At 38.4% G+C, this 13098-nt stretch overlaps 1 protein-coding gene across 1 annotated transcript; it reads right to left on the bottom strand.

Annotated features, from left to right (window-relative positions):
• Positions 1 to 257: 257 nt before the first annotated feature.
• On the bottom strand, positions 258 to 5294 carry LOC119797205. The gene is made up of 3 exons (XM_038306172.1): positions 5244 to 5294; positions 4799 to 4843; positions 258 to 2031 (listed from the first exon to the last, which is right to left on the bottom strand). Exons 2-3 carry the CDS (start codon positions 4807 to 4809, stop codon positions 438 to 440), a joined length of 1605 nt encoding a protein of 534 aa, XP_038162100.1. The 5' UTR covers positions 4810 to 4843; positions 5244 to 5294; the 3' UTR covers positions 258 to 437.
• Positions 5295 to 13098: the final 7804 nt, after the last annotated feature.

Here is a 13098-nt window from a genome sequence, read left to right as displayed (position 1 = left end):
CTATTTCACACGGTCAAGGTGGGGGTTTGACAGGACCCAAATGCAGACACAAAAGCTGAAGTTTTTTCTTGAAGATTTAATTAATAATCCAAAAATCCAAAACAAAAATCCACAAAAACTGAAAACCAGGAATACTCACAAGAAAGGGGGCAAAGAAATGACGACAAACCAGCAAATAGTGACTGAACAGGAGGAGACTATATGGGAGAGAAAAACAAGGCAAAGCTAATTAGCAGATTGGGAGCAGGTGTGAACAGAGGAGGCAAGAAGGGAGCTATGGAAAAGGAGAAGGCAAACAAGAAATATCTGAGAACTCAAATACAATCAAAAATAACTAGAACACCAAAAAGGAAATAAGACCAATGAAAACTCAGAGATAAAATTTGAACAGAACAAAAACCATGATACACACCACAGAGCGTCATCAGCTCTGAAGACTATACTTCTAGATCCCTTAGTTTAGTTTCGTTTTTTTTTTTATAGAAGACCTTCAACACTGAAGCCACACCTTTATCCTGACTGTTTTTTATCTTCTCCAGTTGGTAAGCCTTACGATCTTCTCTTTTCTCCTTCATCTTTTCAATCAGGAAATCCAAGTGAACAAAAGTAGACAATGAATTAACAGACAGTGCAATTTCATCCAGCTTCATAACATGCTTGTAGGCTTCCTCCAGAAACTCATTCTTCTCTTCTTCAAGCCTATCATTCTCTTGTTTCAGAGCTGCCAACATATCACTAATCCCTTCTTTCTTTACCTCATATTTCTTCTTCATTTCTTTCAGGGTCCTCCGAACTTTCCTTGTCTTGGTAACATATTGCCAATCTTCTTTGACATGATCGGATGCTGGACACTTCTTAGTACAAACTGTACAGTGTCCGTTCTTTATAATCTTACATTTGTCAGCATACCAGGCCACAGTGCATGGATAGTGACAGTTCTCCTGACAGACACGACAGCAGGTGGCAGAATCATAGAAAAGCTTCATCCCCCAGGATCCCACACCTACTTTTTGTTTCTCCTTATATACTTCTTCATATTCTATGGTAAATTCTGTACTACTCTTCAATTTCGCATTATATTTATCCAGACCTTTCTCCATCTGTCTAATCTCTTGTTGTTTTTGCTCACTCAGGTGAATTCTTTCTTGCAGGTTGTAAATGCAGGCGGCCAAGCTAATACGAACATTCAAAACTTCCAAAGTTGTGCTCAACTTTTGCGCTTCAACTCCTGTTAAGAACTTTTCTAACTGGCTCATTTCTATATTTGCCTTATCAAATGAACGTTTTAGTATCTCATTTTCATCCTCATCTGTTCGGTCGTCACTCTGACAGTTATTGAATAGGAAATGAATGGGCTCATTCTTTTCATTTCTGGCACATTTAATTTGGGCAGCTTCAAGAGCTTTTAGAGCATCTTTTGGTCGTTTCCCACCTGAGTTGGTGATGAGAGCTACAATGTTTTTCTCCAGGTTTTTCCCAAACAGAGACAACATGTTATCAAAAATGTATCTAAGTCGGTCACTAAGTCGATTCTCAGATGCTTTGATCACCAGACCCACTGCATGAATCTCATGAACTCCATCTTCAGATTGAAACAGGTCCAACAATCTCTGACTGGTGAGGACATCAATCCCTCCAGTGCTTCCATATCCAGGGGTATCAATGACGGTCAGAGAGTAGGGCACAGACTGACCCTCAAACATCTCGTAAACTATCACATCTGGCGTCTGACTTTCTGTCGGACTTCTTTCTTTCTCTTCGACAACTTCAAACCAAACTCCATCTTCAAATTTCACTCCCATTGTGTAATTAAACAGGACATTGACCAGAGTAGATTTTCCTGCTCCTGTTTCACCAACAAGTAAGATGGTTTTGTTGGTCTTCTCAAGTGTTTTCTCCCCAACAATGATCTTTGTCAAGTTCCCGATTTTTTCTTGTTTTACTTCCACTTTGTAGACACCAGGAGGTCCTGGATGAACCAGAGTACTTTTGGAGACAAAGTCTTTGTATTTCGATGAGATGTCAGGAAATCTAAGGAAAATAAAAAAATATAGAATATTAAATAAATTATCAAAAAAATAAATATTTGGAATGACCTTTTCTGAAGGTATGTAACTGCAAAATTCAGATATAGATGAAAAAAATAGCAAAGTCTTTCACTATTTCAGATTTAACACACATTTAGATTTACATTGCAATGTGTGCATTGCATATCTAGCAATGACTTATGTATAGTTTGAACTCGTGTTAACGTGTTTGAAGTGCTTTGCGTGTTTAAATCCAACACGGGATATATATGCTGTAGGCGTTACAGGAGGATGGAAGATTGTTGTGGAGTGGTGGCCTAGTTGTTAGAGCATTGCGCTTGGAGGTTCTAAGTTCAACTCCCACAGACTGCCACTCTGGATCCTTTAGCAAGACCCTTAATCCCAGACTCCTGCACGGTGACAGCCCACTGCTTGGTTAAATGCAGAGGTGAATTTCTCCAGTGTCAATAAAGTTCAACTCTTATTAAGATTGGAAAAAGTGGCCAAAATCATTTTCTTGTAACAAAGCTGTATTGGATAACCCTTTTAATGTTTATTTTTAGGGCAATTCTTTGTATTTGATTTCATTTTATTGGTTTATTTTAACAGGGGCAATGTGAGGGATTTGCACAAACCGGCCAGAAAACCACTGAGATTGTTCAAAAAAAGGTCTTAATTTATTCCAAAAGAGTGTTTTGATACTGATACCTGTCTATGTCTCTGAAAGGTTGGTTGTTAAAGGAATAGTACACCCAAAACATGATTAGCCTTCATTTTCTACTCACCCCCATGCTGAACAACACCCTGGAGTACTTTTTTGATATCTTAAATGCATCTGGAGATCTGGGAGGCTTCTTGCTGTCTGCTGACATTCAAATAATGGAGGTCTATGGTGCCCGAGACAGAAAGGTCCATAAAAGTCCACAAAAAACTTGTCAATATTCCTCCATACTGCTTGTCCAATGTATTCCAAGTGTCCTGAGTGGGTAGCATCCAGAATTTACTCGAAACGAAGTCATTTAAAATGTTTTTAGAGCATAAACAGTAGTGTATAGGATTTCCTGAAAGCGCGCGCCTGCACGTTCACTACGCTACGGAAGCCGGCAGCCCAAACCAGATGAAAGTGCGCATTCAGCGTCTGCTCTGCCGATAATGCAAGCGTAGAAGAAGAAATGTGCTGTTTACCTGTGCAAAGAAAGAAACAACGAAAGAAAAATGTCTGAGGACTTCAGTGTTGAGGAAGAGCATGAGTTCTTTGCCGAGCTGAATGCGCACTTTCATCTGGTTTGGTCTGCCGCGGTTTCCGTAGCGTCGAATTGGAATTGTTGGCCTGGCTGAACAGGCAAGGTGTTCTGTTCCCCTGTAAGAGGGCTGGGAATGCGATGATAGCAGGAAGAAATCAACTCAATTGCTGCATTGTAGGCTTTGAAAGCTCTCCCCCACCCCTTGTGTTTAAGGTTGTTTTTTTTCTTTCCTTACATAGATGGCTTCTTTCACGCCCCTCTCAAACCACCTGTCTTCTTTGTCCAAAATATGAACATTCTGGTCCTCAAAAGAATGTCCTTTATCCATAAGGTGTAGATGTTCCGCCAAGTCTTGTCCAAAGAAGGCCGTCCTTCTGTGTTGGGCCATGCGTCGTTGGAGAGGTCGTTTGGTTTCTCTAATATAAAGATCAGAGCATTCCTCACTGCATTGAACTGCATACACCAGTCCACTCATATTTGGTCTGGGGGTTTTGTCTTTAGGACGCACTAGCCTCTGCCTAAGGGTCTTGTTAGGCTTGAAATGTACTGGGATTTTGTGAATGGAGAAAATCCTTTTTTCCGTTTTTCAGAGACTCCAGCAACATATGGGATGGCAATGTTTTTGTGTTTAATCTTCTCTCCACTATCTTCTGCTGCATGTCTTTTGGATTTCCTTGCTGATTTGACAAACGCCCAATTTGGGTATCCACAGGTTTGAAGAGGATCTTTGATGGTTTTCTATTTTTTGGGCCACCCTTCTGTTAACATGCTCGGCTTTTTTTTTATTATTATTGTTAATTGTTAATGTGAGCTGCCTGATATCTTGTTGGTTTACGGGTGTGGCCTTGGTATAAGCCCTAAAGGGTTTCTGTCACACTCCATCACATTTTTTTATTTTATTCTATTGGTGTATTCTGACTTTTTATTTTGATCTGTGAAAATAAAAAAAAAATAAAAAATAAAAAAAAAATAAAAAAATTCTGTTATGCATTTATCTTGGCTACACCAACAGAATTGTTTTATTATAACCAAGTTGTCTACGTCTTAGTAGAAAACATTTTCTATATTTTCGATTCAAGATGCTAATTAATCAGGTAATAATATGGTACAATCTATAAAGGCTAAAAGTTTTGCTGACTGGATGAAGCACAGGACAGTACAGTAATAGGCATTGTTTAAACATATGTCCCTGTTCTTTTGTTGTTTTCAGTTTCTGTTACAGGCACTGGGTGATTGGCACCTGTCTTTTGTTAATGAGAGTTAACAAACTGTTAAAAGAAGAGATTAGGTGTGGTATCTCATCTTGAATCTTCCACTGTCATCAAAAGAATGCACTGGTATGTCACACTTTAGGACTGGGAGCTTAAAAAAATACATATTTAATGTTCATTTACACTTAAATATTTTTCTAAATCAGGAGTTTCCTTTTAAAAATTTGCTAAAATTTAAAGGAATAAAAGAAAAAATCTTCCACATATGCATTTAAATGTTTCATTTTAACAGAAAGTAAAATAACATAATACTCACTGTGCAGCCATCTTGATTTAGCGATCAAAAGTTGGACACCTGTTTGGCTATAAATAAAAAAAGAACATTTGTTTATGAGATGCTGTTTAACCTTCATAGGACGATAAAATGATATAAATGTAAATAAGCTTGATATCATAAATAACTTTAATAAGAATACAATTTTGGAAATATGTTCACCTTTTTATGAATAGTATTCTTATCTCTGTTACAATTAACATAGAAGAATAAATATTTTAAGGAAATGTATGAAAAAGTTGTAATAATAAACTGTCTTCCTTTTTCCAAATTAGATAAAAAAAATAGTTGATTTTTTTTATTAGAAGCACCAGTTTAACTCCAATTAGATGCAAGTTTTTTCTGTTATATGAAAGCTTTATGAGTCATAATTTAAGAGTATATCCTGAATAAGCAACTAACTTGCTTTCTCTTTAGAAATAGCCATACCTGAGCTGTAGGATTAGTGAAGCTCTTGGATGCAGGATGGAGGAAGAGCATTCGGCAATTTGCTTTCACAACTTTATAGAACAGCAACGAGGGCGGAGTTGTTGGTAGCGTTGTGTAATCACTTTGTTTCCCACAGTCTAATTTTGACTTATGAAAATAGCCTCAAAACTTCAGTTTCCAACAATTCAGATTAAGATTTTGTTAAAATCATATTAATAACATAATCGTCTAGCTTTGTTTTTATTTTTTTAGATTGAATGTTTATTTTTTTGCTGTATGTTTTCACATTTTTGTGTTATGGCTTCAGTGCAAATTACTTTTATTTATCTGGGACCTTATCTTATCACACCGTCTACTGTGCTATATGTGAACCAAAACGAATGAGGAATGACGGATGGCTTTTTCTTGGTATGTTTACGGGTCACTTGTTGAGGAACAGGTATCTATATTATCAGAGCGAGTAGAGCAGGAGGCTGCTCCACGAACCGGTTGAAGACAACCTTTCTGATTTAGGGTGTGCTTCTTTTGAAAAAGAGTGAAAGTAAAATAGCTTAGGGTTTATAACAGGTCACTTTAAAAAGACTTCTCACATTGTTTCACTTTTAGAAACAGAATTCAATTCTTGAAGAGGTTAACTGTTAAAACATAAAGTTAATACTGCTTTTATAAAAAAAAAAAAAATGAATTGGTTACATTGTGCTGGCATATAAACTCCTGAAGAGTTTATTGTGTATTCCTAATCTGATTCCAGCGGGGTGTATATAGTCCACTGTCTTTTTGTCAAAACCATACATTTCCATACCATACCCTGTTTGTAATGTAATTGGAGGTAGTGAAGGGCTTGTTCTAGACTTTTAGTAAAGACTGGTGTAACATTTTGGAGGTTGCTGATGAAGGTTCTCAGTCATCCAGGTCATAGTCATTCCGTAAAAATTCAAAAAATATCCACTGGACTTTGTTTTCAAGATTTGAAGACGTTTCGCCACCTCTCCAGGAAGCTTTCTCAATTCAAATGTCTGGACCTGCAGTGAGTTTGAGTCTTATATGGACAAAGCCTTGTATCGCTTGGAAACATGCAAATGGTAACCGAAGAATGGGTTGTTTAGTTCCATTGTTAGCCTGTAATATCTGAACCTGTCTATGATTCTAAGGGTCGGTCGTTAAAGGAGGGGATTGCCATTAAGGGGGGGATTGTCTTCTGTAATACCTGAAACCTGTCTATGATTGTGAAGACACGGTCGTTAAGGAGGTATTGTTAAACGGCTGGAGCGGGTAGGTCCCTCGTTCCTCTGTGATGGTGTGGGGGGGTCCACCACCTCTGTGTAAAGTTGGTTTAAACCTCCTTAACGGCCGAGTCTTCACAATCATAGACAGGTTTCAGGTATTACAGGAGACAATCCCCCCCTTAACGGCAACCCCCCCCCCCCTTTAACGACCGACCCTTAGAATCATAGACAGGTTCAGATATTTCAGGCTAACGATGGAACCTAACGACCCATTAATCGGTTACAAGGCTTTGTCTATATAAGACTCAAACTCACTGCGGATCCAGACATTTGAATTGAGAAAGCTTCTTGGTGAGGTAGTGAAACGTCTTCAAATCTTGAAAACCAAGTCCAGTGGATATTTTTTGAATTTTGGAGGTTCTACTAAGATTTTTTTGATTGCGTTTTTGGAGAAATTTCTTGTTTTTTCCAAGTTTACTGACCCATATAAAGGAGGACTCCAAGGAGAAGATGCAGAAAGGGAGTAAAGGTTATTTTTTGTAATAGAGGATAATATGAAGATGATCCGACTGCTAAGAGAAGCAGTCAGGAACTCTGCAAGGAACTAAAATGAGTGATTCTTCGGTATGTAAGTTTGCCAAAACAATGTCAGACTCTAATTTTCTCTTGTCTCCTCCCTGATTTGACCAGTGATGACCTCTTTAACCGCATGTCGTCATTCAACTGCTGGTTGTCTGGGTGTTGTCCTGAAATCAATGTGGGCTTCAATAATAATTGGCAATCCTTTTGATGAAAACCTGCTCTGATGCGTAGAGACGGCATCCATCCCACTTTGGATGGTGCAGCTTCTAAGATTCTAAGAATCTGGCCAAATCTATTTGTCCTTCAAAACACTGACAATCCAGGGAACAGACCAGGAAGCCGATTTGTAGTTTAACACACCTTTTTACAACTTCTATACTGTTACCCACTCATTACTCCATCCTGACAGTGTCTTGCCCACGGCCAAAATCTAATAAGTTAGAAAATAATCCTAAAAGATTAAATCATGCTAATCTAATTAAAATAAAATCAACTACAATTGGGGAAAAAGTTAACACAATTAGATATGGTTTATTTAACATAACATCTCATTCTACAAAAAGTCTGCTGGTTAATGACTTGATTTGTGATAATCAAATTGATTTATGTTGCCTTACAGAAACCTGGCTGCAGCAAGAGGATTATGTGAGCATAAATGAGGCAACTCCCTCTAGTTGTTTAAATTTTCATATACACAGAAATTCTGGACAAGCAGGATCTTTCAGTCTGACTTCACTGATAACTCAGTTAATAATTATAACCCTTTTGAACCATTAATCACCAGGTCACCAGGTCCTTATGATGAATTTTTGGAAGATTTTTCAGAGTTCCTATCTGATTTGGTGTTGAATACTGACAGGGTCATCATAGTGGGGGATTTTAACATCCATGCTGACATTAAAGGTGATAGCTTAAATGCAGCCTCTAATGCTATCTTAGACTCGATTAGCTTTGTCAAAATGTGAATAATCCCACACCACACATTCTCATCTTCATACTTTGGACCTTGTGCTGACATAAAGCATTGAAAGTGAAGAAATAACATTTCTTCATCACAACCAGAGATGCAGTCCAGGGTATACATGGGTATACCCACTTATTTTTCTATTGGCATTGTGTATACCCATTTCTAAATCCCCCATGATCCGCACTATTAAGCAGAATTTCTGGGCCAAATTTCCCATTTTTTCCTAGGACGGTGAAGCCATCACTTGTGCTACTCTGCTTCAATTTGGCTAGTACTCTCTGGGATTACTGATTACATTGGTTACCTGTAGGCATGACGACCAGTGAACCAATCGGAGGCAGAGGGCGCTGAGATTGATATTGCTAACATATGAAATAACATTTATGAGTTTAGTTTTAATGGTTTGCATTTAGTATTTGCAAAGAATCAGTAATATGAACCGAGTTAATCAAACAACACTTTTATTTCCAAATTACAAATGTTCTCGTTAATTAACATTAGCCAACTGTTCCGCTAATGTTAGCGGTGCTACGCTGTTAGAGTTAAGACTAAAGTCCACTCTGCCTGCATCCCCATTGGACAAGATGCCGTCAGTGAAGAGGCAGGTGCCTCTTCGCCTTCAAAGATGTCGGCGCAACTTTGGTTGACAGCATCAACTATGCAAGGTGGGCGTGGCTATTTCTATTGTTGGACTTTATAAATTAGGCAAATAACATGTCAGGGCTCGACAGCACTGGGTTAGGATAAAACTTTTGATGTGTTGTAAATGCATTTTTATATTAGATTTTGTTATGTTATATATTGTTTTTTTTGTTGAATAATTTCAAAGATGAATTCCAATTAATTTTTGATTATCCAGGATTATCCAATTTTTCAGTAAAATAAATAACGCAGTCTGACATTTCAGTGTTTCTGGGCTGCATTAAAAAAAGAGTGCGAGTATACCTTCTCCAGGGACCACTACACTACTGCTGAAAACCCTGTCCTCTCTTATCACTTTTTGATAACCTTTAGGATTATTCTAACACAGTTCTCCTCCCCCAGAAGACAGATCATTATCATATAATGCTCCTGAGGATGAAAGAGAGTTCTCAGTCAGACAACCAGGACTACACTAAAAAACAAAACAAGCTCCAACATTCACAAACAGAGGTTTTGATGGCAGTATCACAGCTGATATTTCTCTCCAGGATGGAGTCACAGCCAAACAGGAACAGACCAGATGAAGCTACTATGTGAAAAAGCAGAGAGAGCAGAACGTTAGAGATTGAACTAACAAATTTTGCAGAGTTTATGAACAGAGATAAAATGAATCAGAATGATGAAAAAGGGGTCCCTATGTCCTCCAGCAGTCTAAGCCTATAGCAGCAGAACTATAGAGATAGCTCAGGATAACCTGAGCCACTCTAACTAGAAGCTTTATCAAAAAGGAAAGTTTTAAGCCTAGCCTTAAAAGTAGACAGGGTGTCTGCCTCATGGACTAAAACTGGTAGTTGGTTCCACAGAAGAGGAGCCTGATAACTAAAAGATTTATAATTTCCTTCTTTTGTCTCTGAAATATTCGAAAAATTAGACATTTCCCGTCCAGGGGGTAGACCGAGAAACTACTCCATGGATTTGTTACTTCAAGGCTAAACTATTAAAATTCTTTTCTGTTAGAAGTCCACAGACTTTAGTTAAAAGCCTTCAGCTGATCCAAATTGCTGCAGCCAAAGTTCTGATGAAAATTCAAAAGAGAGATCATATCTCTCCTATCCTGGCTTCTCTATGGCTTCCTGTTAAATCCACACTAGAGTTTAAAATCCTCCTTTTCACACATAAATTCCTACATAGCCAAGCTCCATCTGATATCAGAGATCCGATTATTCCTTACACTCCTAAATAAGCATTTCACTCTCAATCTGCAGGTTCACTAGTGGTTCCTAGAATTTCTAAAAGGAGAATGGGAGGCAGATCTTTTAGGTATCAGGCTCCTCTCCTGTGGAACCATCAACTTTAGTCTATAGGGCAGAAACCCACTTATGTTAGTAATTGGGCCTTTCTTGGAAAAGATGAACCTGTTCTGTTGTCAGTATATATTTTAACAGTCATCTAATGTGGGCAAAATACCAACAGTTATATATTTTAACAGAACCCTGTTTTAAACTTTTTTAACAATCATATTTTAAAATGAATCTAAAATGATGTTGTTCTGCCTTCTAGCCACTGGATGTCGCAATCTGACAATAACAAAAAGGAAGCTTGTTAAATTAAATTCTTCTGAGGTCTGTTTTGTTTTTTTGGTAGTTTTTTTTGTCCTAGGTGAGGGAAATAAATATCTGGGTTTTTTTCACTGCTGATTTGTGTTCTGGGCTTGTATCCATCGCCTCAATGGCCTTGGAAAATGCAACACATTCTATAGACCCAGACACCGCATCTAATTACACATTTGTAATTAAAAGTTTTTCCATAACCCTACCTTTCCTACGAGACGACATTCAGTGTTGTGCCTGAACGCGTTCATTGAACGAAAGTTCATGAACTCGTTCATATTTTGGGCGAACGTGAACTGAACGTACTGCATTCTTGCCTGATGAACGTTATTGTGAACTCGTTCATTCTGGTGTCTGTGAACGGCACGCTCTCTCAGTTCAGCTCCGTTCAATAGGTTGCCAGATTTCTATAGAGTCCTCCAGGCGAAACCCCGGCTAAATCAAACCGTAAACAGGCCTTAATATGTAGCGGGAAAAACACCCAATCTGGCAACACCAGCTACCAGCGTCGTAGTCTACAGCCGCGTGCGTCATCAAAACAAAATGCCGTGTGGAAGCCACAGCAGCGTGGAGGCGACAAAGCAGCAGTATGATCACTTAAAACAGTTTTATGACCAGGTGGTCGGTGAGGATGATGGCAACAAGTTTGCCCGCCGGCTTTCAGTAAAAAAATCCGCACTTCAGTAACCTTAAACTCCTACCTCAGCCTGGTCCCTCAGTTTGTGTTGGTAAAATGTTCTTGAGCGGAGGTCTTCAACAGGGGATCCGCGACCCCTAGGGGGTCTACGGAGGTACTGCATGAGGGTCTGCATGGTTAGTTGATATTTTTATATTCCCCCCTGCAATTTTTTCCCCCACTAATTGAAATGTCTTTAAATACTCATTAACATGAAATCAACACACTGTAGTAAACAGATAAATGGAGACAAAAGATGTCTTTCAGTCATCAATGCACACATTCAGCGACACACAGGAGCTCTTTCAAGCTGGGCACCGTTTCCTTCACAACAACCAGGAATCAGAATCAGAAAAACTTTAATAATCCCAGGGAGAAATTAATTTCTTTACATTACTCCATCTGTAATAGAGTGACTATAGGACACAATTTCATACAATATATATAGTTAGGGGGTCCCCGCTCCATCTCGCCATCAGTTTGGGGGTCCTTGGTCTGGAAAACATAGAAGACCCCTGTTCTTGAGGGTTTTACTATCCATGTAACTTGTTTGTTAAACCTGCCTGGTATAATTTTCCAGGATTCCAGTATTCCTTTTTAGTATGTATTGAAATGGAATTTCAAATGGAAAAAATTATTAAAATAAAAAAAAACATTTGCACCTTAAAGACTACTTTCCTATTTTTCTTTTAATAATTACTCATAAAAAAGCAAATTTTTCCTGATGTTTTTGAGAATATACTGTAGGGGTGAAAGCTGCAGCTGCTACTAGTGTGAAGTGAATGGACAGCAACAAAGCGTTAAAGCAACAATGGGGAAATCTGTCCCCTCAATGCTAATGTAAACCCTGGTTGGATAAGGATTCAAAACTGGATATGAAGATGAAATCTGACGCACAGTTTCAGAGTTACAACTGATAAAATAATTGCTGTCTGTGGTTCTACAGTAGGCTATGGTGTAATTGAGCAATATATGAAAAAAAAAAAAAAGAACTATGAACTAGTTCATTTTTTGGTTTTGAATTATGAACTATGAACTGAACTAGTTCATTTTAAAATGTGTGAACTGAACTTTGAACTAGTTCACGTAGAAAGAGAACTTTCCCAACACTGACGACATTATTAGGTAAAGAATCTTGGTAGAGAAACCTGGATGTTTTCCAGAAGGAAAGTGGAAACACTGTCCTGGCACTTTCATTTTTTCATTTTTCCTCTACCAGTATAAAGGAAACTGGGTCACAATTTTTGCTAAATGAGCAAAATATATACTACTGCAGCTCCTTTTTTATTTAAAGTGTTGCTGAAAGTTCATATCAGACATCAAAAGAAAGAAACCTTAGCTTACATTTTAACTTTTATGGAAATGAATAAAGGTCACCCTTTTGTGCAAATCAAACAATGAATGTTATTTGAAATAGACTGATTAATGTATTTCAAATAAGCTTAACTGTACAAATGGATATTTATGAAACAATCTGTATTTAGTGGAGACAGCTCACTGACCCGTGTCGACCCGTGTCTAACGACTCGACAAGTGACCCAGGTTAAAATCGCCCTCAAACGCCTCGACTCAGATCGGCATAAGGCTGATTTATACTCAGAAACCAGGTTGTCTGCGTTTGTGTCGCAGTGAATTCATGCAAATGTGCCCCCGCACGGGTCGTATCTAGACCCACAGCTAGTTCCTGATTGTTCCTCTGGCGTTGTGGCGTGGAATAACATAGCGCAGACCACGCTTCAATATTGGGCATAAATCAAAAATATCTGCGACAAGCTCACTGTGACACACTGCTGCTGGAGGATAACCAGGCCTATACCCTGTGAACATCAGAACCGGGTCGACCTGTTAATTTACGTGATACCATTGAGCGTTAATAAAGCACACTAAAGGCTGATTTAAGGCTGATTTATACTCAGAAAACAGGCCATGCAGTTGCCAGTGACGTGTTATCCCAGCTTTATATGTCAATGGGAAGGGAACCAAATGCTGATTGTTAGCGGGTCGTCTCATGTTTGAAAAATTCATGTTAATCTACTAATTTAAGGGGAATTGGCTATAAAGATTTATTGATGATCTGACAGTTCTTTGCCGCTTGGACCCAGGCAGAAAACATTGAAGCTGTGAATGAGGATGAGCTTGGATCGTTATTG

The sequence above is a fragment of the Cyprinodon tularosa genome, unplaced genomic scaffold (assembly GCF_016077235.1).
Source record: "Cyprinodon tularosa strain WSP-4 unplaced genomic scaffold, ASM1607723v1 ctg574, whole genome shotgun sequence".
Lineage (NCBI taxonomy): Eukaryota > Metazoa > Chordata > Actinopteri > Cyprinodontiformes > Cyprinodontidae > Cyprinodon > Cyprinodon tularosa.
The sequence above is the reverse complement of the archived record's forward strand: the minus strand, read 5'-3'. Positions and strand labels throughout refer to the sequence as shown.